A 24,541-nucleotide genomic window follows, 5' to 3' on the forward strand; every position below is an offset into this window, starting at 1 on the left:
CACCAAACACTAAATAATGCACACGTCTAGTCCACTTACCCCGCCCACCACATGCACAACGGAGGAGAACTAGCTACCCTGTACTGTAATCAAGAGATGGACACTGCTGTGAAATCCGAGGTGAAATCAACTGCTTCTGCTGGTATTGAGAGTTGCAAAAGTGAACTGAGTGCTTTGAGTGATGAGATATGGAGGAATCCTGAGCTGGGATTCAATGAACACAAAGCACACGAACTCCTCACAAACTTCCTCGAGAAGAAAGGTTTCACTGTGGAACGCTCCTACACTGGTATTGAGACAGCTTTCAGGGCTACCTTTGGCTCTGGGAGACCCAATGTGTGTGTGATCTGTGAGTACGATGCTCTGCCTGAAATCGGTCATGCATGTGGACACAACCTCATAGCAGAGGCTGGAGTTGCCGCTGGTTTGGGTTTGAAAGCTGTTCTGGAATCAAAGGAAATGAAAGGAACCGTCACCATAATGGGCACTCCAGATGAAGAATCTAAAGGTGGAAAAGTCTATCTGATTGAGAAGGGTGCGTTTGAGAATATTGATCTAGCTATGATGGTTCATCCGGCTCCGGTTAATGAGTTGAAAATGGCTGCATTGGCATGTGTTGATTGGAAGATTACCTACACCGGCAAGGCGGCCCATGCTGCTGCGTTTCCCTGGGAGGGAGTGAACGCACTGGATGCAGCTGTGATGGCCTACACCTCCATCTCTGCCCTCAGACAGCAAATGAAGCCAACTTGCCGAGTTCATGGAATAATCAGTAATGGCGGTGCAAAACCCAACATCATACCAGAAAAAACTGAACTGATGTACATGATACGGGGTTACAAGAGGACGGAAACATTAGATTTATGCGCTCGTGTCAGGGATTGCTTTGATTCAGCTGCAATTGCTACAGGCTGTCAAGTGAAAATCGAGGAAGATAGCAAGTTCTTTGAGGACATGAACAGCAACGATACTTTGGCAAAACTGTTTCTAAAAAATATTGAAGAGCTTGGTGTATTAAATATGGTAGAGTCTACTGGTGAACTCGGTTCTACAGACATGGGTAATGTTTCATATATCGTACCCTCAATTCATCCTTGCTATGCTATCGGCTCTGGGGAAGTGAATCACACTCGAGAATTCACTGCCGTGACCAACACCCCTGAGGCGCACACAGCTACTCTGACTGCTGCCAAGGCCATGGCTCACACATGCATCGATGTGCTCACTACTGATGGATTGTTGGAGAAAATAAAAGAAGACTTTAAGACTCAGTAAATAAAATTTGGGGGCAGAAATCAAAGATAATTAATATGTGTATGCATTTGTCATGGACGTCACAAAATTTAGATAATAATCTTAGATATACGTTGTATAATTATAGCAATTTACAACATTGACACTATAAAATAGGTACAGACTAAAATGGTTGCCACAACAGAAAAGCTATAATGGAGGCGCAGAAGACGTAATCATAAGTAATGGTTCACACTGTTTTTAAAGGCCTAATTATATATTATTGGCAGTACAATTCAATATTTATAATTCTGCAGTGAATTTACTCTCAGCATCAGTATTTGGGTAGACGACTACCGTGGCTCCTTTAAACTTAAAACGAATTGTTCGTGTTGGAGATTTAATCAGTTCATCTTTGAAGTTCATAGTCTCCATAGGAACCATTGACAATGCTAAATCTTCTTTCCCCGTGTCGGAATGAAATTTAGACTGAGGGTTAGTGAAGCTTAGACTTGAGGAGGGCGGTTGTTTAATAGTGCTGCCACGAGCGAGAGTAGACCTTAGGGTGCTCAATCCAGTGTCTGCAGACAGTGCATGATTAATTTTGTTTCACACATATTAAACAAACAAACAAACAACATTTAAATTTATACATTGTACTAGTCTTCCATCCCCATTGATCGAGCACAAAACTTACCATCGGAAATAGATTTTGACTTATTTCTGTATGCAGAGAAGGTTGAAGATCCTGTCATCTGTATGTAAAATGAAAAGTGAAAATAAAACAAGGGCCATGCACTGCAATGTCTAGATGTATGCTAAACACACGTTCACAAAAATAGACCTACCACTCTGAACCGTCTGCTTGCATTCCCAGAGAGCCACTTGGAAGCAGACGACAAGCGCGGACCGATTTTACTCCACACCTGACAAACAAGCAATTTTAGTGCATGCATGGGTATAGCCGTACATACATTTGTACTATGTATATAATTGTAAGAGGGAGTGGTGAGGATCGAGAGATCGAGGGACAGAGAGAGAAAAATATGATATGCATATTCAATATAGACTCTAATGGATCGCTTTGCATATACACTGTATAACGAGATATTTTTTGCGGGTGCACATTTTCGCTATTTGGCTCGAGAGCGCTCAGAAGAAATGTTCGCAGTTATAATATTCATGTTTAAACGCCTGGAAACCACACCACCAAGAGCTTAATTTGCATGTGAAATACCGGTGTGTGGGAGTTTCTCTCAGTTTAATTTCCGCGTTAACTGCTCTTCCCTCCAAATTTTGCATCTCACGCTATACAGTACCATCAATTAACCACCTTCCTCGAACGTATGTGTACCTTATCACTCCTGATCACATGAAAGAATAGTATAGCCAAGCCCTACAAAATTCGGTAATAAAATTAATAAAGTTTGTAAGACAAGTGCCTATAATTATTACCTGGAGTGAATTGAGTATTGTGAAGAGCCAGTTAAAGACGGGCGATGTGTCAACAATCAGGAGAAGACCAAATAGCCAGGTCAGACCAAGGAGAGGAAGAAGGACAACAGTGGCCAGTAAAATGGATCTAAAATAAAATTAATACTAACTCCATGACGATTGTGATTATTACACTGCATGAATTATTAGGGAGTTCAATCAGCATTATAGAAAGATCAGTTGGCTACTTAGCGAGTGAGATTAAACTGACCAGAACTAATCCTGATGGTCCCGTGCTGCACGTATCTAGATCTATCCAATATGGATTCTTAGCAAGTACGTACCTTGCAATACTTTTCTGTTTCGAGCCTTTCCTGCTTGTCCTTAAAGCTTTCCCTTTCTGGTTCTTCACAATCACCCTCAGGGCAATGACAATGAATACAAAATTAATCTGTGAAAAGATAGAAAGAGAAGTACATAACACACAAATATTTAGCAAATGTCTCCCGGCATGCACGTAGTATCATCCCTTCTCACCATCATAATGACTAAAACTGGCACAATGAATCCGAAAATAGTTCCTTCTGCTAGTGGCAACCAACAGCTGAAGAATTGAACAAAAGTCATATTTTACGGATTAAAATATAATAGATGTGATATTCATGTATGCATGCAAGTGGAATATATACACAAATCGATGCCAAACTCACACATCAAGGCTCTCATAGTACTGCCACCTGATGCCCACTGTTATAGCAACAATCGGAATAGGAGTCACTACGAGGTAAGAAATTTATTGTTTAGATTGGGTCCTTGCATGCTTGTAGCTAAAACTTATACTGACTGTATTGCATTCAGTATAATAGTTGCACTCACCATAACCGAGGAGTAGAAAGAACCACCATGTTTTTGCAAGCCGACTGAATACCACCACCAACATCAGGTAAAGCATCACTCCCTCACACAACATCCAGCAGAAAGTTGACAGGAACAAGTAGTGCAGCAGAGCAGCAACAAACGCACATCCAACCTATTGTAAGACAACTTTGTGTAGAACGATTTCAACACATAACGTACATTAAAGACATGTTACAGAAGCATACTGTATTATTTTGCAGGTGAAAACCTTGTGAATGAGCCAAATCAGCAGAAAAATTGACCCTTTGCGATCAAACTATTGCGTTCTGGCAAGGATCGTGTATAGTTACCATGCAATAAGTTTAGGTTTTTTGCTTTTATTTTTGGGAAGTGATTAATACTCGCAAAGTTCGCATATGCTTGATGCTCGCAAAACATTAGTAATACGGTACGTAAAAGCGTAATTGTCAATAAATGAGTATATTATAGTGAGCAAGTTATATAATGTATGTACATACAAATACTGTTAACCAAAACCAAAAACGCTGCAAACAGTTGATTTAGACTCACAGTATTCCCAACGGCAGTACTCACTCCAGCAACAAAAACGGAATAGGATAGAAGCAGTGAAATACAGAGGTTGAGATGAACAAAGTTGTGGACTGAAGTAAACAATGTCTTCCTACAATGTAAGGCAGGAAGGAAGTACATGATTTCATTTTTTATGGTATAAAACGAGAAAACACACTAAAAAAAATTAGGGACAAAATAATATTCTCACAAGTACAACTACACGTATAGTTTTAGTGAGGAAAGGTTCTCCGTTATAATTATATTGGACCTCTTTCAACTATTGAAACTCTACACAATAACAAAGCATCCATGATTTCTTACCCTTGAGCGAGATAGAAGACGACAGCAATCAGAAGACTGATGATAGAGATAGCACAGCCAATATAAGACACCACTTCAAGAGCAAATTCATCTCCTCTGGTTTCATTCTGCAGTAATCAAATAGTACCTAAAACTAGGCCATGCATATACAAATCGATTGCCCTGAAAGTGGATATAATTGTATGAAAAGGCTTGGAAGTTTCCTAAAAAAGTTGCCAATTTTGTACCGTTCTAACAGCAGTGAAGAGTACTGCAAAGCTGGTTAGATGAGAACTGGCACAATTGACAGTACTCCTGCTTGCTCCGTCTGAAGCATTCCCCACAGTGTTCACTCCATCAGTAATCCATCCTCCGCTTCCAACACTGGAAAAAACCAAGCATATTAATTTAGTGGATGTGAAAAATGCCCAAGGACTCCATGCCCTGAATATGATAAGCAATGATCAGATATAATAATTGTGTAGAAATGAGAAAGCATTCCTCGTACAGTGTGTGCTAACCATTATACTGTTGGCATAATTATACATGACATTGTATACAATTCACTTACGGATTTGAGAAATTCCAGAAAACGCAATGATACTGAACTGTACTTTCATTAACCTGAGGTAAACAACAAACAATAAAATGTGTGTACTTGCATTAATAGTTGCATGAATGACATAACTCGATTTTATCCACAAGTTGACACTTGCACACGGAGCTTTGGTTAGTTGAATTGCTGACGTCTTTAAATACACTTGCAGAACTTAACAATAAACTTACACTATATATAGCTGAGACACTATTTTATACTCATTGAGTCAAAGCAAAAAGCCCCAAAAACTGCCATAATAGATGCATGGCTTTGCAGAGTTATAATTATGTGTTTAATTGCAGTTAGTAACACACAAGCTCTATGAGTACTAGCAACTTACTTGGACAGATTTGAAAGTGAAATTTAAGAGGATCGGAGATTCTTTGAGAGACACAGATGCACCAGTGAAGCTCCTATCTCCGACCTGCGAGGAGATTACCACTGAAGCACTTCCGGTGTTGTCACCTAGTGCACGAGCAGAGGAGGGAAGGAAAGCCTCTAGGTTTTGAAGCAGGATGAACGTAACCGGCAGGCTACTACCTGCATGTCAATTGCGTGTATAAAAGCGAGCACTCCAAATGAACGCTATATGCATACACATCACGAATTTCCAGTGTCCTTTAATTATGAGCTTAAATTAACTATACCTACACTGTATAAATCTACTTTTATGCAATGTGAATGTTACGAGGGGCTAGTAGAAGGGGCCTGTGAGAGTATAAACAGTGATTACCGTTCTGCTGACTCAGCCTCTCTTGTAGAAACCCTGGAGGAATACTTATCTGAGCGGGAATAAACACTGAGGAGGAATAGTTTGCCAAATCTTCCTCTTGAGGGAACGTTAAGTCATTTTTGAGCTCATCCATTTGAGATCCATCATACAGCTTAGCAGAAACCGCTGTCAAACAGTGATGGTTTTCGGTATAATAATTATATATAAAACAAAAACCAAAGCTTACCTATATTGGGCCTTGATATTCTGACAGGCTCCGTTGAATCATTTCCACTCTGAGAGCGAGCCACCAGTACACTAAACCTCTCCACGTTGCTGAGAAGCACTTGACTACCTCCTGTATTCTGGTCCTGCATACAAATTAAGATGCAGTAAATTCGCCTCCCTCACAGGCTCCCTAACCCTCTTCCTTCGAAGTGAAGTGGGGAAATGAACTTTACCTCTTGCAAAGACATCCAAGTTTCTGAGTTATTTCTCTCCAAGATATTACTGAAGACATCCAAAACCAGCTGTGTGTACGAAACAATCAGAGCATATAATAGTGCTACTGCATGTGTATACAACAATTATTCACCTCATTGGTTACTGTAGTTACTGTATCATTTCCCACTTGTTCGAGGGCATTAATAACAGCAGACAACACTTGATTAGTCGTGTTGAGGGAGGAGGGCAACAGTGGAGTGGTATCAGCTTCAGTGATCACTGCTAGTTGCTGAGTGATCACTACGGTGCTCTCTACAACAGAAGCAGGGTCCAGAGTGCCAGACAGAAGGTCAGCAGTCTATGCGTTATGCACAGAACATTATGATTTGTATACATATACAGTAACGATGATATATACTCGAGGTAACGCAGAATACAGGTGAGAAAATAATATTCCCCTTCCACATATTTGCATGCCAGTGATTATTTTGCTGTCATAATTATATAGTCTCACCTGAGCTTCTATTTCAATAAACTCCATTTGCTGACAGCTTAAAACATTCGGATCCTCCCATTCTCCTTCACTACTACAGAGCCTTGTTGCTTGGCCTGCATAAGAAAGAATTACGAAATTAAAAAGTGAACTAGAGGAATATAGGAGTAAAATCGTATGGTACAAGCCGATTTATGCCATGTGCATTACAGCACGCGACAATTATAATTATACTCGAATAGACGCACCTTTACCTGGCTTTGAACACCACTCACAGGACGTATAGCCAAATGAATATTTGACACTTACTCTCAGTATATATGAGCTAGGTACTCATAGACATAATTATATGCACGGTGTATATACAAAATTACAAGGCAGTTACAGGGTTTCATCTAGGATTAAAAGTTTGGGGGGAAGGTTTACGCACGCCGCAAACTGTTTGGCCACTCCCACATTTGTTGACCACACACCCTATTACATGCTAGTGCATCACAGTAGATCTAGTTACATATCGCACATCATAGACAGTACTACATTATTACACACATTTCGGGGGGAAGGTTCACCCCAGCCCCCCCCCCACTAGATGAAACCCTGGGTTAGTATAATTATACACGTATGCCTCAACACATACAATTTGACATTACCAGTGACAGATTCCAGCCCTCCAGGACATTGCTGTGTGCTATTTGAGCCGCTGGGTGTGTTTGGCCACTCTATACTCCAGGTCAAATCAAGACCAAATTGACAACCATCGAACCCTAAGAGGAGAGGAAGAGAATGCCATACATGTATACAAACATAATTCTTAAGGCCACCATACACCTGTTGCAAGCAACTCGTTGCATACTTGTACCCTGACCTTGTGTCCACTGGGTCAAACAAAACGACAGATAAAAGTATAATTATGCTGTTTGCTGTTTTACTTGTTACAATTCTAACAAAAAGACAGTGTTGAAATGCCAGGATCAAAACTGTAAATTAAAGGCAGGACAGGTCAAATTGATAATTCGCTTACTCATTTGATACGTGCTCAGATAATGGCTTCTTAGGGATTGTGATTTAATATAGACTGCAATAAATTATATTACCCTATAGAGGGAAATTTTCGTGTGGTACAAATTTTCGCGTTTTTCTAGGGCAGAGAAGTAACACGAAAATTAAACCGGGATAAACTCCCACGCACTGGTAATTTCACATGCAAAACTATTGGTGGGTGTGATTTCCTGGCATCGAACTGCGAATATTAGAACCCACGAACATTTCTGCTGAGGGCTCTGGAGCTAAATAGCAAAAATGTTGCACCCGTGAAAATTTCCTGCTATACGGTAGTACACACAAATCCTTTAATTTTTCAGGCAACAGATTTTATAACATACACGAGGCAATTTGGTGTGTGGTGGCATTAGAATAATGAAATCTGGGTGTCACACATGCAGAATTTTAAAGTAGAGGAGGGAAATAAAGTATGTCAGTATGTCGCCGGCTATAGGGAAACCCAGGGAAAATCGTTTAATAAGTGGTTAGATGAATTCTGGTGGGTTTTGGGGGGTTGCTTTTGTATATGCTCAGTCACAACTATGATGCACATTTCAGGGGGAGGGGGAATTTGAACCAGAGGGGGGAGCAGGGTGTCATACAGGGGGAAAGGGGGATATCCCCCCCTATCTCCAACCCCCCCCCCTTTTTTGCTGACTGAGGGTCCATAGCTGGCAATTTTACATACTATAAGGGTATTGAAATAACAGTTGACCTTTTTTTTAGCAACATTAATTTTTCTGGTTACTTTTCTTATTTCCCCCCTCTAGTTCAAAATCCTGTATGACACCCTGGGGAGTATCCACATTTCCCCCTCCTGTATGACACTTTGCACACGTGTACCGGTATATGGTTATAATCAGACGATTACCCTCAACAAGTTGTTTAACAATTAACAGGCAGAGGTCTAGCGGATGTTTTTATTAAGCTAGACTATACACACCTGGTTCTTCTAGGCGGCACACACTAGGATCTTGGGTTTCATCATGTATCATAGGGCATACATCCTGAAATTTGAAAGAAGACAATGTATTAACATGCATTGCAAGATGCCTGTGCGCAATTATGTTTCTCTACATAATAGAAGCACTTGGCTACACTAATTGCTATATATACATGTATATAATATATAAACTGAATGCACATAGCAAAAAGAGGAAAAATTGTATGCAGCCGCTATATATAGCTGAAGAATGACCTGACATGTATTATAAGAGCAGTATATATACTTATGTACCTTATTGCAATAGCTTAGAGAACTGCCAATTGGGCAAGTGGAAGAATTTAGAGCAACATCTGGGTAACTGTCTCCATCTGAGTCCAAAGTACATAAGTTACCATCACCAACATAGGGGGAGCGGCACTAAAGAGTACAAACGTCATCACATTACTGCATTTTTTAATTGAATCACAATTTGATGTGTGCATGTGCATCTGCAGATATACGTACTGTTTCCACATACATTATAAGACTAATGTTTTATGACCAGAACTATGAAATGCAAAAATTGGCCTGGCTGAAACCAAAGAGAATACGTGGGATCCAGTGATACTGTCACAGTTATCCTTACTAAGCATTCTCTTGTGATACTGCAGTTGCAAGGGGACAGCGAGAGGCGAAAACAGAGTTGAAGGAAATCACCCGAGTAGCCAGAGGAGATATCCAGAGGGTCAACTAATGACCCACACTGGCAAGTCTCTATACATGGGAGAACACTAGTTCATCGGAAGCATAGTCTTGTCTTACATATATACACAGAAAAAACATATGTTGTATTAACATAAAACACGATGCATAGTATAGAAATGACTGCTAAAATGACATTTCAAATACATAAGTTTTTACTGTTTAGGGTGGATGCATGACTAGAACTATACTATTGCAGTCAAGCCATGCATTATATAAGACTCACCTGAAGGACTAACTCCTAATATCCTGTACGGAGCATTTGGATCAAGCTGGTATGGACCGAGCCCAGATTGTAGCAGATTAAGATCTTCAAAAATTAACGGGGTGGCGGAATTCAATATGATCTCGAATGAAATGGTGACTCCTGTGCTTGTTGGAAAAAGGTTTGCCACTGACACCTCTGAATAGCTCACTCTAGTATTTTCCAGCACCTTCATTATCTAAGGATGAGGTGCTATAGAGTTATGCACACAAAGTCATGTATTTATTACATAAAACAAGTCTGCAGTTAAGCTGCTTTCCTAGCCCAAACTTCCCATTTGCTTGTTATTGCAATCCTATTACATGCAACCCTGATTGACTGTGAAACATACCTCCAACATAAACAACTGCGAGTTAGTAAATCTTGACAATGGATCATCGGGTTCAATTAAGCTGAAGTACACAATCAAAAATGGCTCCAAGCCTAAGACGGTACATGTGGTTAAGTCCACTTCACTCCACACACCACTCAGCTGGCAGTAACGGGTGACAGTGGTGGCTGCAAATAAACAGACAATGACAGTGTACAATAATCATGGTTGGTACTATGGAACCATGGAATAGTAGGAAATATGGAAACCATGGAACGGTAGGAACCATGGAACAGCATATATAGGAACTATTATTATTGCTGATTGAACTGTCAACACTGCAGGCGTGTAGTACTACGGGTATAAAAGTTAATGCTATAATAATCTCACCAGCTCTAAAATGTAATCCTGCCTCGTTGCAAGATTGAGAAAATGCAGTGCTCTCAACTGTCACTGGCCACCACAGGCCACTGTCAAACTCATCAGGGCAAACAGCTAGAAATTGGAATTACCAGTAGGTTTACAAGCAAATTAGATGACAGAGTAAAACCGAGGCTAGATACGTACCTGAACAATCAAAACGATTTGGTGAGAGGATAAATCCAATTACACAATCACAGTGAAAGGAGCCATTCGAGTTGATGCAATTTTGTTCGCAACGATTTAGTTCTCGCGACTGGCATTCATCAATGTCTGAAGGGATAAGAATCATTATAATAATTATACACCCTGGTTCTTTAGTCAAAGTAGAACATCACAGCATTACACAATCATGTCATTGAAAGTCAACATGTATGTCTTCATGATACAAAGGGCCACATATAAAAGGTGTAAAAAAAGTAAGAACCACCCACGAGATTCTCATCAATTGCTCACCTTCACAGGTGAACATGTCAGCAGCGAGTATGTATCCATCCCGACAGTCACACGTGAATGAGCCAATGGTATTGTAACACAGTTGATCACAGTTACTTGTGCCCATGTGACATTCATTAATATCTGCCGATTGATATTAGTAAAGTGATTCTATCAAAGCAGGTATATATTATAACATAAAATACCTTCACAATTTCGGCTATCAGACAAAGTGTATCCTGAGTCACAGTCACACACGTATGAGCCTTGGGTGTTGACACAAAGTTGTTCACAGTCATTCGTTTGTAGTCTACATTCATCAACATCTACAAAAACCATTATAAAGGCTGTCAAGATACGTAGAAGCACAGCAATTAATACACCAGCATGCCTGTTCCAATATCTATTTTTTCTGTCTGATAATCATTAGAACACAGGTACCTTGACAGAACCTATCATCCATCAGTACGAATCCTTCCAGACAGTCACAGCGGAAGGAACCATTGGTGTTCACACAGACCTGGTCACGCACACATACGTCCAAATTCTCACATTCATTAACATCTGTATATTTATGTTAAAGAAGAGGATATAATTATCAAGCATGTATTTAACGTGTGTACACGTACCAGTACAGTTGTGTCCACCTGTAGCCAAAAGGAAACCAGGGAAACAGTCACAAGTGTAAGATCCATCGGTATTGTAGCAAAGTTGCTGGCATAGGTTGCCTGGCAGTGAGCACTCATCTGTGGAGCATGTTGTTACGCAAAACAATATTAATGGACCAACTATCCATGCACACACACTTTACAATCGACAAAGGCGTACATCTACATGTACATAATGACGTACCTGTTATCAACAGTATTGCAGGAGTACTTGATACAGGTGGAAAGAACACACTGCTAGCATTGCAGATGTACTCCCCAGAATCAATACTTGTGGCCGTTCTAATGGTGAGGATACTGGTCACAGACCTCTCTCCAGGGATGTTGGTGATGATTGATGGGCGATTAGTCTGTACAAATTTACATATTATATGCATACCGGTAAGACAACAGCAAGCTTACGTCTATCCCATTGTGGCTCCAGTAAACGGTGGGTACAGGGAATCCACTGGCCACACAGGTGAGATTGACTGGCTCATTGAGACTCATATTCACAGAAGAGGGAGAAGTGACAATAACACTCCCAACTGAATAAGCATTTAATCAATATCACTTTTAGACATACGTGTACGTATAACTCACCATTAAGAGTGGCTGTGTCAAAGCCGTTGCCTGCCAGGTTGCTGACTTCACACCTGTACTGCCCACCATCTGTGGCTCCACCCACGTTCACAGTTAGATTGGACGTGTTCCCCACAATTGTGTTGTCGTACAGTCTCGTCCACGAGAAAATGTTTCCTGGACCACCCATGGCAGAGCAGGCGAACGTCTGAGTGTCTCCTTGAAAGTTGTTTGAGGTGTTGGGTGCAATAGCCACACTGTTCTCAGGAGAGACTGTAAAATGAATAAGATTTCATCTCAGTTGCAATAGTAAATACAAACTTTGCGTGTTTATCATACAGAACCACTGAAAGTACAGCACACTATAAAACAAGTTATTAAAGTATGACCGGTTTTATACAACAATCGAGTTGTGGTTAAGGTTTTAGTGTAAGGAACATGTATATACAAAGCAGAACAAACAATTTTAACGAAGAGAAGAGCTTGCAAATGTAAATGAGCAACTATGTTTATCAAGCACCTAGTGTGCAAAGTGTCTCATTACGTGCAGGATTTGTCTCTTGCTCAAATAGCATGAAAGTGTCAAAATGAGCTCAAGAGTGGAGCTCATATGTATACAGTGCCTTCAGCTTTGAGAGTAAATTTAACCACAGAGTGAGTATAGTTGTACTTAAATGTATCTCAAGATTGGAAGAAATTGTGCTGATATCATTGTGTAGGTGAATAAATAAGCTACAATCCTATTTGAAAATATTTCCCCAAAAGTTGTTGTAGTGGGAAATCATTTTAGGTAAAAATGGGGGTGATCGTAAAATATATGTGTAACATGAAATATCTTCGGAACTAAAGTATTTCTTGACAACTTTTTTGTATCAAAAGATAGAAAATTTATTAACAATTAATGTGCAAAAACAATTAGACCTTAGCCGACAAATTTGCTTGAGTTCCATCGCTAAGCGAAAAGGCACCTAAAATATCCCATAATTGAGTATTAATCAGTACGTGTACTTATGTAAGCTATACGTAACCATGCATATGTTAGCTAAACTATTCAGGAATGTTGTGCCAAAAGTTCCATACCTTAGCCGAAAACAATTGGTCTTTTCCATCGCTAAGCGATTGTCCACTATAGAAAAATGTTGGTGTTTTATAAACCACCACATATACCCACCACCTTTGGTTGCCATGAAAATATTTTTGGATATGTTTTATATAATTTGTTCACCAACACAATGGTATCATCATATTTTCTTAGAAATGTTCCAATCTTAAAATATTTACATTTATGTACTAACACGTACCAAATTGCGTTTATTTACTCTATAGACTGAAGGCACTGTACATGCACAGCACTTTGGCCGTGTTGTAGGGGTATTTTTGGCTGCCTTTCAAGTATCCAGGTTTTGCCCTTCCTATACACTTAGTATAACCTATACACTACTTTCATAAAACTTGCATAATTATTAATACACGGATTACTGCTGTATGCCTGCATGGTGCATCGAGGCATCATATAACTTCACAAGACACTCACCTGCCCCTCCTGCTGTTTCTACTTCACTGAAGGGTCCAGGACCAATACTGGTGTAAGCTCTCACTGACACATTGTAGACAACAAACTCTTCCAGCCCAGTGATGTGTGCAGTGAATGTATCTCCATCCATAGTGAAAACACTTCCATTTATAGAAAATGCACTCATGTATAAGACCTCATACATACTAATCACACCATTACGGTCTATTTCAGGCACTGCAGTCCAGTTAACTTGGATCTCAGTGGGAGACAGCAACATGATGCTATCAATTGTTGGTGAATTAGAAGGAGCTATGGTGGAAAAGACGTCAATATAATGATACACCTATTAAAAAACCATCTTATTGATCTTACCGTCATCAAGCGTCCTCCCAACAATATCCACACTGTAGGGTCCAGGTCCCACACTGGTGTAAGCTCTCACTGAGATGTTGTACTCCACGTACTCTTCCAGGTCATTGAGAGTGATAAACAAGTTCCTCGTTATGATTGTTGTTGGATTGAGCACACCACTAAAAGTCACTAGTGGTTCATACATGATTTCGTATTCAGTAATCACTCCATTTTGGTTTATCTCGGGAACTTCAGTCCAGTTGACTTGGATCTCAGTGGAGGAAAACACATTCGCTGTCACATTCTGAGGGGAACTGGCAGGAGCTGTGTTGAAATAGAAGCACATGCAATCATTAGATACTACAACTACTACAGATCATCATGCAACTAACCGTCTTCAAAGGTTATTTCCATTTCTTTGGAACTAAAAGGTCCAGGGCCCACACTTGTATACGCTCTCACTGAGATGTTGTACTCTACATTCTCTTCCAGTCCAGTAAGAACAATGAAGACATTTGTAGTGTCTACCCAGGATACAGTGAGTATATTGAAAGTTATCAGCGGCTCGTACATAACTTCATATGTGGTGATATTTCCATTCCGATTTATCTCAGGAACATCAGTCCAATTCACTTGTATCTCAATGGGAGATATAGCAGTGACCACAATGTTCTCAGGAGCACTTGTTGGGACTGTGTAAGTAGTTCATGATGCTAATAGAAACTGGTTTATGCATGCAAGAATGTCATACCTGTTTCCACAGTAGTAACCATGACACTACCAGGTGCACTGTCCCCGATGTCATTGAAAGCAACCACTGAGAAGATGTAACCTGCTCCAGGATGTAGTCCAGTTATGTTTACAGCTTCTATTGTGCTGTTGACGGTCATGTCAGTCCCTCCAAGGAACGAGGGTATGATATAAGAGACTCTGTAACCATGGATTGGGGCGTTGCTATCATGAGGTTCCACCCATGTCAAATACACACTAGTTGTTGTCAATTCCACAGCTGTTACATTCTGTGGTTTTTCCGGAGTTGCTGAATAAAGTAGAAACAAAGGCTGTGAATTTAGATAACGGAACATCTAAACAAGCACTGGTACTGAATGTATAGATATAATATATACACAAATGTTTTGTTGGAAGCATGCAAGTACTCCTGCAGAGAAAAAGTATGGGCCTGTCGACGATTCTCACAAGAGGAAGTAACAATTGAGATGTGTCCATATGTACAAAAAAAAAATATGAACGTTCAGATAGTTCCAGGGTTTTATGAATACAAAATAAAGCGCCGCAACAAAAGAATGCATGGCTTACCTTGTACTAATAACGTGATATGGTTGGCTGACACAGTATCATAGCCAAGAGTACTAGCATTGCAGACATATTCCCCAGAGTCATTGAGCATGGCCATGTTGATGGTGAGGGTACTGTTGACTGACTTTTCTCCATTGGTATAAGACACAAAGATGCGATCTTCAAGAGGCAGATACTGAAAGACCATAGCGATTAAAAATGAATCTGATAACCTATAATATACCTCAGTTCCATTGTGGATCCAGATGATAGTGGGTACTGGGAATCCACTGGCCTCACAAGTGAGGGTATGTGAATCAGATATGCTCACATTCACAGATGAGGGATTGATAGTGTAAATAATTGGACCAACTATATAGATTGAAAGTGAGAACAATATAGTCTAACATTTCATACACTTACCATTAAGAGTGGCTGTGTCAGTGCTTGTGCCTGCCAGGTTGCTGACCTCACACCTGTACTGCCCACCATCTGCAGCTCCACCCACACTCACTGTTAGATTGGACGTGTTCCCTACAATTGTGTTATCGTACAGTCTTCTCCATGAGAACATGTTTCCTGGACCACCCATGGCAGAGCAGGTGAATGTCTGAGTGTCTCCTTGAACGTTGTTAGTAAAGTTTGGAATTACAGTCACACTGTTCTCAGATGAGACTGTATGGAATCAGAATCAGTTTGATGTACGCATCATTATATAATCATATACCAGTTCAGCATTTCGAATGGTATGCTGGATCTACTAACCTAATAATTATTGTAACCTAAACGTGTAAAAATGTACCTATTAGGAATCCTGGTTGGGATAGGGCCGTGAAGTTTTGCACACTCAAACTGATACATCGGTAGGTGCCCTCGTCTCCAAATATAACAGGGGAGAACGCCAGATTCTGTCCAAAACTCTCAAACTCGAGGTCTTCGTCTTTCATCCATCGGTAGCTAGGGTCTGGAAATCCCATTGCTTCACAAGTAAATGACCTTTGAGTATTGTTTGCTGCTAGTATTTGAGGCTGAGGATCAGTTACAATGTAAGGCTGAATATACAGGGTGAGGACAGCACTGTCACTTCCAGCTGCATTGCTGACGATACAAGTGTACTCTCCTCCATCGCTAGCATCAACTGAGGTGAGTTGTAATGTTGATTGAGTTTCCTCATCGAGATTTACTCCATTTCTTTGCCACAGGAACACATTACCAGGCCCACCATGAGTATCGCAAGTGAATGTGACATTGTCCTTACGTATTGCAATACTTGATGGAGAGACAGCAATCATCACAATACTTGGGGGCACTGCAATATAACATAATTTAAATGCACGACGACTATTAGTAAAAAAAGTGTTACCTATCATCACCATGACTGTAGCAGGGTCACTTGACACAGTCTCATAGTTAGGACTGCTAGCGTTGCAGACATACTCCCCAGAGTCATTGAGTGTGGCCATATTGATGGTGAGGGTGCTGTTCACTAACCTCTCCAGTATAGTGAAGGTCACCGTAGTGCGATTTTCGTCCTCTTGATACTATAATTATATACAGAACGTTATACTATTATAACAAGCACTTAGGATGACAATTCAAGAATCTCACCTCATTTCCGTTCAAAAACCAGGTGATGGTAGGTGGTGGAAACCCAGTTGCAACACAGTTGAGACTGAGAGCATCACTCACACTCACATTTAGAGACAATGGTGCAGTAAAAATTACAGGTCCAACTGTTGAGTGAACAGAATCATTAAATCATCACAGATAATAAATATCCTCACCATTAAGAGTGGCTGTACTAGAATCATTCCCTGCCAGGTTGCTGACCTCACACCTGTACTGCCCACCATCTGTGGCTCCACCCACGTTCACAATTAGATTGGATGTGTTCCCCACAATTGTGTTGTCGTACAGTCTTCTCCATGAGAACATGTTTCCAGGACCACCCATGGCAGAGCAGGTGAATATCTGAGTGTCTCCTTGAAAGTTGTTAGTAAAGTTTGGAATTACAGTCACACTGTTCTCAGGTGAGACTGTATGGAATCAGAATCAGTTTAATGTACGCATAATTATATAATCATATACCAATTCAGCATTTCGAATGGTATGCTAGATCTACTAACTTAATAATTATTGTAACATAAACGTGTAAAAATGTACCTATTAGGAATCCTGGTTGAGATAGGGCAGTGAAATTTTGCATACTCAAACTGATATGAGCCGTACATCGGTAGGTGCCCTCGTCTCCAAATATAACAGGGGAGAATGTCAGATTCTGTCTCAAACTCTCAAACTCGAGGTCTTCGTCTTTAATCCATCGGTAGCTAGGATATGGAAATCCCATTGCTTCACAAGTGAATGACGCTCGATCATCGTTTGCTGCTAGTATTTGAGGCTGAGGATCAGTTAAAATGTAAGGCTGAATATACAGAGTGAGGACAGCACTGTCACTTCCAGCTGAATTGTTGACGACACAGGTGTACTCTCCTCCATCGCTAGCATCAACTGAAGTGAGTTGTAGTGTTGATTGAGTTTCTTCATCGAGATTTGCTCCATTTCTTTGCCACTGGATCATATTACCAGGCCCACCATGAGTATCGCAAATGAAGGTGACATTGTCATTACGTATTGCAATACTTGATGGAGAGACAGCAATCATCACAATACTTGGGGGCACTGCAATATAACATAATTTAAATGCATGAGGACTATTAGTAAAAAAAGTGTTACCTATCATCACCATGACTGTAGCAGGGTCACTTGAGACAGTATCATAGTTAGGACTGCTAGCATTGCAGACATACTCCCCAGAGTCATTGAGTATGGCCATATTGATGGTGAGGGTGCTGTTCACTAACCTCTCCAGTATAGTGAGGGTCACCGTAGTGCGATTTTCGTCCTCTTGATACTACACACGAAGTTATAAATTAAGCACTTAGGACGACAATTCCAGTCTCACCTCATTTCCGTTCAAAAACCAGGTAATGGTAGGTGTTGGAATCCCAATTGCAACACAGTTGAGACTGAGAACATCACTCACACTCACATTTACAGACATGGGTGCAGTAAAAATGATAGGCCCAACTGTTAAGAGAACAGAATCATTAATCGTCACAGATAATTAATGTGTACCAGTATATTCTTACTATTCAGAGTGGCTGTGTCAGAGTCATTGCCTGCCAGGTTGCTGACCTCACACCTGTACTGCCCACCATCTGTGGCTCCATTCACACTCACAGTTATATTGGACGTGTTCCCCACAATTGTATTGTCGTAAAGTCTCGTCCATGAGAACATGTTTCCAGGACCACCCATGGCAGAGCAGGAGAACATCTGAGTGTCTCCTTGAAAGTTGTTTGAGGTGTTGGGAGTGATGGTCACACTGCTCTCTGGTGAGACTGCAAAAGTGAAGTAATAAGTGATCAGCAATTTGATTGCGTTGAAAAACAACTTAGATGTATAATGTATGTACATGTAAGTGAATACTGAAGTACGCGTTAACAGTAGAACCGAACATGTCTTGTAAATGTAAATTTAGTGAATGCAACTAAACAGACTAACTATATACACGTACATGTATAAGTACTACTAAGGCACATTGAGAGATCAATCTCTATAAAGGCTTGATCTAAGTATGAATGAACTGCTCAACATTGAACATTACTCAAACGGAACGAACCTGTGAATGTAGCATTGGCAGACCTAATCTCTCCTAGCTCGTTATCGGTCACAGAGCACTGGTAAACACCTGCATCCTCAAATGTCACATTTTCGAAGTTCAGCACATTGTTGAAAGGTGTTGCGATTGGATTTCCAGAACCATCATTGGTGCTGAAACTAATTTCCTGTAGTCCATCCTCCAGATCGTACTTGTACCAGTTGATAGTAGAACTGAGAGATGATTGGACGTTACAGGTGAAGCCGAGCGCATTATCCCCAACAGTGCTTGAAATTTCAGGAGGTGAGATAGTTGGAACAATAACAACCACAGTGGATTTAGTGACAGCAGACCTACTACAGGAGTACAGTCCACCATCATTGTAGCTGATATTAGCAAGAGTAAGAAGGGATGTCAGGATACTAGAGTCTTGATCGAATGTTCTGCTAGTTTCACCTAGTGGCCCTGTTTCGCCGAACCACACGACTTGGGTTGTGTTGGAAGCACAGGTCACGTTGCAGAACAGAGTGAGGTCAGTCTCCGGCTCCACAACTTGAGAACTGATGACTGCTACTGTCATCGTGCAAATCCCTAGAGAAAGAAAACATCCATAGAAATATACAAAGAAAAGTATACACAAACGATTACACTTAAAGTTGTACCCTGTTGTACCAAAGCTTTAGTTGTAGTTTACGCTACTAATACCAGTGGTACAATCCTGCCTCTTCACCCTTCACCCTTCACGGAAAAGAGGGTCTGGAAACAGTGTGCATGTGGAGTTGTCCTCTGCGCCAGGATCTTGGCGCTGCCAACGATTGTATTTGTAAAACATCCTCATCCACCCACTCATATAACAAGGGATAAGCATCTTGTTATATGAGTGGGTGGATGGACGTTTATAAAGTTATTGTATCCATACAAACTTTTTACCGTAATGACCTTATTATTATTATGGGGAAGGATCATAAATCTATAAAGCAATGAAGAAAACAGTGTTTTCTGTCGCCTTTGAAGATCGCTTACAAGTTTCAACTATAACTAGCTGTCTCATTAGCAGTTACAGCAGTCTATGAAAGTGTCTAGTTTGCTCAAAAAGCTCATTTTTGTGTCCACACACACACACACACACACACACACACACACACATGCACACACACACATCACTCTACCTCTGCTCCGTGCTACAGGGTAACAAAACCACAACATGTGGTCATGAATTAGCATGCTAATAGGCTGAGCAGCTATTCCACACTTACTCTAGAGTGGGCGTGTGAGAGGGTGAGCACTTAATCATATTCCACTGGGAAAAGCTCCACATGCACACTGTTGCAGACCATCTTCCGTAAGGGGCGTGTCTTGCGAGACTATATATTAATATAAGCTGTCTGACCACAAGCCCATATGGTATTGTATATGGCAGTTATACACATAGAACGAAGAGACAAATTGGCAACGAAAGCGGTTCACGTGATGCTTTGCGTGGTTGCTTTGGGACCATCCGTGTTTCGCTTCTAAAACTATAGCGAAAACCCTGGAAAGTTATTGTGCCCAATGCATACATCAACTTCACAAGACACTCACCTGCCCCTCCTGCTGTTTCTACTTCACTGAAGGGACCAGGACCAGCACTGGTGTAAGCTCTCACTGACACATTGTAGACAACAAACTCTTCCAGCCCAGTGATGTGTGCAGTGAATGTATCTCCATCCATAGTGAAAACACTTTCATTTATAGAAAATGCACTCATGTATAAGACCTCATACATACTAATCACACCATTACGGTCTATTTCAGGCACTGCAGTCCAGTTAACTTGGATCTCAGTGGGAGACAGCAACATGATGCTATCAATCGTTGGTGAATTAGAAGGAGCTATGGTGGAAGACGTCACAATCATGCACCTGTTAATTCTAATCTATTGATCTCACCGCCCTCAAGCGTCCTCCCAACAATCTCCACACTGTAGGGTCCAGGTCCCACACTGGTGTAAGCTCTCACTGAGATGTTGTACTCCACGTACTCTTCCAGGTCATTGAGAGTGATAAATAAGTTCCTCGTCGTTCTGATTGTTGTTGTATTGAGCACACCACTAAAAGTCACTAGTGGTTCATACATGATTTCGTATTCAGTAATCACTCCATTTTGGTTTATCTCGGGAACTTCTGTCCAGTTGATTTGGATCTCAGTGGAGGAAAACACATTCGCTGTCACATTCTGAGGTGAACTGGCAGGAGCTGTGTCGAAATAGAAGCACATGCAATCATTAGATGCTAAAACTACAGATCATCATGCAACTAACCATCTTCAAAAGTTATTTCCATCTCTTCCAAACTAAAAGGTCCAGGGCCCACACTTGTATACGCTCTCACTGAGATGTTGTACTCTACATTCTCTTCCAGTCCAGTAAGAACAATGAAGACATTTGTAGTGTCTACCCAGGCTACAGTGAGTATATCGAAAGTTATCAGCGGCTCGTACATAACTTCATATGTGGTGATATTTCCATTCTGATTTATCTTAGGAACTTCAGTCCAATTCACTTGTATCTCAATGGGAGATATAGCAGTGACCACAATGTTCTCAGGAGCACTTGTTGGGACTGTGTAAGTAGTTCATGATACTGGTTGATGCAAAAATCTCATACCTGTTTCCACAGTAGTAACCATGACACTACCACGTGCACTGTCCCCGATGTCATTGAAAGCAACCACTGAGAAGATGTAACCTGCTCCAGGATGTAGTCCAGTTATGTTTACAGCTTCTATTGTGCTATTGACGGTTATGTCAGTCCCTCCAAGGAACGAGGGTATGATATAAGAGACTCTGTAACCATGGATTGGGGCGTTGCTATCATGAGGTTCCACCCATGTTAAATACACATTAGTCGTTGTCAATTCCACAGCTGTTACATTCTGTGGTTTTTCTGGAGTTGCTGAATAAAGTAGAAACAAAGGCTGTGAATTTAAATAACAGAACATATAAACAAGCACTGGTACCAAATGTATAGATATATATACATACACAAATGTTTTGTTAAGGAAGCATGCAAGTACTCCCTGCAGAGAAAAAGTATGGGCTTGTCGACAATTCTCACAAGAGGAAGTAACAATTAAACTATGGAGATAATTTCTGCACGTTATGATAATTATGTCCAATATGTACAAAGAAAAAATATGAATTGTGTCCTTTTCCCATACAAGTATGTCATAACATGTGTACATTTCATGCAGACATGAATTAATTCTTATTAGTGGATTTATGGTTTTCCAGGGTTATGAATACACAATAAAGCGCCGCAACAAAAGAATGCATGGCTTACCTTGTACTAATAACGTGATATGGTTGGTTGACACAACAGTGTCATAGCCAGGAGTACTAGCATTGCAGACATATTCCCCAGAGTCATTGAGCATGGCCATGTTGATGGTGAGGGTGCTGTTCACTGACCTCTCTCCATTGGTGTAAGACACGATGATGCGATCTTCAAGAGGCAGATACTGAAAGACCATAGCGATTAAAAATGAATTTGAAAACCTATAATATACCTCAGTTCCATTGTGGACCCAGATGATGGTGGGTACAGGGAATCCACTAGCCTCACAAGTGAGGGTATGTGAATCAGATATGCTCACATTCACAGATGGGGGATTGATAGTGTAAAGGATCGGACCAACTATATAGATTGAAAGTGAGAACAATATAGTCTAACATTTCATACACTTACCATTAAGAGTGGCTGTGTCAGTGCTTGTGCCTGCCAGGTTGCTGACCTCACACCTGTACTGCCCACCATCTGTGGTTCCACCCACGTTCACAGTTAGATTGGACGTGTTCCCTACAATTGTGTTATCGTACAGTCTCCTCCATGAGAACATGTTTCCTGGACCACCCATGGGAGAGCAGGTGAATGTCTGAGTGTCTCCTTGAAAGTTGTTAGTAGTGTTTGGAATTACAGTCACACTGTTTTCAGGTGAGACTGTATAGGAATCAGAATCAGTTTGATGTACACATAATTATGTTATTCATACATGTCAGCATTTCAACTGGTTTGCTAGATCTACCATTAATAGGTTTAATTATTGTAACATAAACGTGTTAATGTATACCTATTAGGAATCCTGGTTGAGATACGGCGGTGAAGTTTTGCATACTCAAACTGATATGAGCCACACATCGGTAGGTGCCCTCATCTCCAAATATAACAGGGGAAAACGTCAGATTCTGTCCCAAGCTCTCAAACTCGAGGTCTTCGTCTTTCATCCATCGGAAGCTAGGATATGGAAATCCCATTGCTTCACAAGTGAATGACACTTGATCATCGTTTGCTGCTAGTATTTGAGGCTGAGGATCAGTTACAATGTAAGGCTGAATATACAGGGTGAGGACAGCACTGTCACTTCCAGCTGCATTGCTGACGACACAAGTATACCCTCCTCCATCGCTATCCTCAACTGAAGTGAGTTGTAGTGTTGATTGAGTTTCGTCATCGAGATTTACTCCATTTCTTTGCCATTGGAACATATTACCAGGCCCACCGTGAGTATCGCAAGTGAATGTGACATTGTCGTTACGTATTGCAATACTTGATGGAGAGACAGCAATCATCACAATACTTGGGGGCACTGCAATATAACATAATTTAAATGCACGACGACTATTAGTAAAAGAGTTTTACCTATCATCACCATGACTGTAGCAGGGTCACTTGAGACAGTATCATAGTTTGGGCTGCTGGCATTGCAGAGGTATTCCCCAGAGTCATTGAGCATGGCCATATCAATGGTGAGGGTGCTGTTCACTGACCTCTCCAGTATAGTGAAGGTCACCTCAGTGCGATTTTCTTGATACTACAGAATTAATGAAGCACTTAATTGGCATTGCAGTCCAAAAATCCCACGTACCTTATTCTCATTCAAAAACCAGGTGATGGTAGGTGTTGGAAACCCAGTTGCAACACAGTTGAGACTGAGAGCATCACTCACACTCACGTTTACAGAAAATGGTGCAGTAAAAATTACAGGCCCAACTGTTGAGTGAAGAGAATCATTAGATACTAATACATGTATATATCCTCACCATTAAGAGTGACTGTGTCAGAGCTGTTCCCTGCCAGGTTGCTGACCTCACACCTGTACTGCCCACCATCTGTGGCTCCACTCACACTCACAGTTAGATTGGACGTGTTCCCCACAATTGTGTTGTCGTACAGTCTCGTCCATGAAAACATGTTTCCAGGACCACCCATGGCAGAGCAGGAGAACGTCTGAGTGTCTCCTTGAAAGTTGTTCGAGGTGTTGGGAGTGATGGTCACACTGCTTTTTGGTGAGACTGCAAAGTGTGATGAAAAAAATGACTTGAAAACTACTCAGATGACATAAATTATAAGTGCATACTAGAGTATGCGTATATCTTCTAATTTATCGGACACTTCTAATTACCCCGGACACTCTTTTGGGCAATTTTCGTTGTTCTAATACAACGGACACTCCAGTACTTTAATATTACATTTGTTCTAAATATCCGGACAATACCTTGAAAAGTTGAGTTACCATTCATAGACGGCAAGTAAGACTTAGAGTGCTGCAGTTAGATAGCTTTGAGTAGCTAGTTTTAGATAGCTAGTGCAACTATTCAGTCGTACCCTGTTCTATTAAACTTAGCTAGCTCGCATGCAGCTGCTTGCTT

The 24,541-nt window shown here is 40.8% G+C and overlaps 2 protein-coding genes across 4 annotated transcripts in view; one reads left to right on the forward strand and one right to left on the reverse strand.

The window, feature by feature from the left end:
* The first annotated feature begins 4 nt into the window (after window positions 1-4).
* On the forward strand, window positions 5-1,328 carry LOC135341119 (xaa-Arg dipeptidase-like). The gene has a single exon (XM_064537610.1). It carries the CDS (start codon window positions 52-54, stop codon window positions 1,273-1,275), a length of 1,224 nt encoding a protein of 407 aa, XP_064393680.1. The 5' UTR covers window positions 5-51; the 3' UTR covers window positions 1,276-1,328.
* LOC135341116 (hemicentin-1-like) overlaps window positions 1,282-24,541 on the reverse strand; it is a 33,197-nt gene continuing 9,937 nt past the window's right edge. For 2 of the 3 annotated variants that reach the window (XM_064537593.1, XM_064537595.1), the window contains 61 exons: window positions 23,933-24,184; window positions 23,758-23,882; window positions 23,532-23,703; window positions 22,963-23,478; window positions 22,581-22,832; window positions 22,402-22,529; window positions 22,176-22,353; window positions 21,501-21,788; window positions 21,156-21,455; window positions 20,785-21,090; window positions 20,438-20,728; window positions 18,878-19,447; window positions 18,345-18,596; window positions 18,158-18,282; window positions 17,929-18,106; window positions 17,359-17,874; window positions 16,980-17,231; window positions 16,804-16,928; window positions 16,559-16,736; window positions 15,998-16,504; window positions 15,619-15,870; window positions 15,440-15,567; window positions 15,217-15,391; window positions 14,651-14,938; window positions 14,292-14,591; window positions 13,921-14,223; window positions 13,567-13,857; window positions 12,054-12,305; window positions 11,874-11,998; window positions 11,656-11,821; window positions 11,433-11,549; window positions 11,245-11,367; window positions 11,010-11,129; window positions 10,825-10,947; window positions 10,516-10,641; window positions 10,339-10,443; window positions 9,970-10,136; window positions 9,600-9,816; window positions 9,258-9,385; window positions 8,924-9,049; window positions 8,630-8,693; window positions 7,296-7,409; window positions 6,667-6,761; window positions 6,304-6,510; window positions 6,170-6,238; window positions 5,956-6,079; window positions 5,730-5,894; window positions 5,337-5,536; window positions 4,970-5,022; window positions 4,647-4,782; window positions 4,420-4,526; window positions 4,096-4,207; window positions 3,544-3,697; window positions 3,378-3,444; window positions 3,205-3,271; window positions 3,012-3,118; window positions 2,689-2,815; window positions 2,588-2,629; window positions 2,082-2,159; window positions 1,931-1,988; window positions 1,282-1,814 (listed from right to left, as the gene is read on the reverse strand). In XM_064537593.1, coding sequence (XP_064393663.1) covers window positions 1,537-1,814; window positions 1,931-1,988; window positions 2,082-2,159; window positions 2,588-2,629; window positions 2,689-2,815; window positions 3,012-3,118; window positions 3,205-3,271; window positions 3,378-3,444; window positions 3,544-3,697; window positions 4,096-4,207; window positions 4,420-4,526; window positions 4,647-4,782; window positions 4,970-5,022; window positions 5,337-5,536; window positions 5,730-5,894; window positions 5,956-6,079; window positions 6,170-6,238; window positions 6,304-6,510; window positions 6,667-6,761; window positions 7,296-7,409; window positions 8,630-8,693; window positions 8,924-9,049; window positions 9,258-9,385; window positions 9,600-9,816; window positions 9,970-10,136; window positions 10,339-10,443; window positions 10,516-10,641; window positions 10,825-10,947; window positions 11,010-11,129; window positions 11,245-11,367; window positions 11,433-11,549; window positions 11,656-11,821; window positions 11,874-11,998; window positions 12,054-12,305; window positions 13,567-13,857; window positions 13,921-14,223; window positions 14,292-14,591; window positions 14,651-14,938; window positions 15,217-15,391; window positions 15,440-15,567; window positions 15,619-15,870; window positions 15,998-16,504; window positions 16,559-16,736; window positions 16,804-16,928; window positions 16,980-17,231; window positions 17,359-17,874; window positions 17,929-18,106; window positions 18,158-18,282; window positions 18,345-18,596; window positions 18,878-19,447; window positions 20,438-20,728; window positions 20,785-21,090; window positions 21,156-21,455; window positions 21,501-21,788; window positions 22,176-22,353; window positions 22,402-22,529; window positions 22,581-22,832; window positions 22,963-23,478; window positions 23,532-23,703; window positions 23,758-23,882; window positions 23,933-24,184 — 11,567 coding nt within the window. In that variant the 3' untranslated portion in view covers window positions 1,282-1,536. The remainder of the gene's footprint in view (window positions 1,815-1,930; window positions 1,989-2,081; window positions 2,160-2,587; window positions 2,630-2,688; window positions 2,816-3,011; window positions 3,119-3,204; window positions 3,272-3,377; window positions 3,445-3,543; window positions 3,698-4,095; window positions 4,208-4,419; window positions 4,527-4,646; window positions 4,783-4,969; window positions 5,023-5,336; window positions 5,537-5,729; window positions 5,895-5,955; window positions 6,080-6,169; window positions 6,239-6,303; window positions 6,511-6,666; window positions 6,762-7,295; window positions 7,410-8,629; window positions 8,694-8,923; window positions 9,050-9,257; window positions 9,386-9,599; window positions 9,817-9,969; window positions 10,137-10,338; window positions 10,444-10,515; window positions 10,642-10,824; window positions 10,948-11,009; window positions 11,130-11,244; window positions 11,368-11,432; window positions 11,550-11,655; window positions 11,822-11,873; window positions 11,999-12,053; window positions 12,306-13,566; window positions 13,858-13,920; window positions 14,224-14,291; window positions 14,592-14,650; window positions 14,939-15,216; window positions 15,392-15,439; window positions 15,568-15,618; window positions 15,871-15,997; window positions 16,505-16,558; window positions 16,737-16,803; window positions 16,929-16,979; window positions 17,232-17,358; window positions 17,875-17,928; window positions 18,107-18,157; window positions 18,283-18,344; window positions 18,597-18,877; window positions 19,448-20,437; window positions 20,729-20,784; window positions 21,091-21,155; window positions 21,456-21,500; window positions 21,789-22,175; window positions 22,354-22,401; window positions 22,530-22,580; window positions 22,833-22,962; window positions 23,479-23,531; window positions 23,704-23,757; window positions 23,883-23,932; window positions 24,185-24,541) is intronic. The other variant, XM_064537594.1, reaches the window with a different exon arrangement.

Source organism: Halichondria panicea, chromosome 9, assembly GCF_963675165.1.
Source record: "Halichondria panicea chromosome 9, odHalPani1.1, whole genome shotgun sequence".
Taxonomy (NCBI): Eukaryota; Metazoa; Porifera; class Demospongiae; order Suberitida; family Halichondriidae; genus Halichondria; species Halichondria panicea.

Bases quoted from the DNA above. Each gene is read 5' to 3' on its own strand.
- LOC135341119 (XM_064537610.1), top strand. From the start codon at position 52: ATGCACAACGGAGGAGAACTAGCTACCCTGTACTGTAATCAAGAGATG.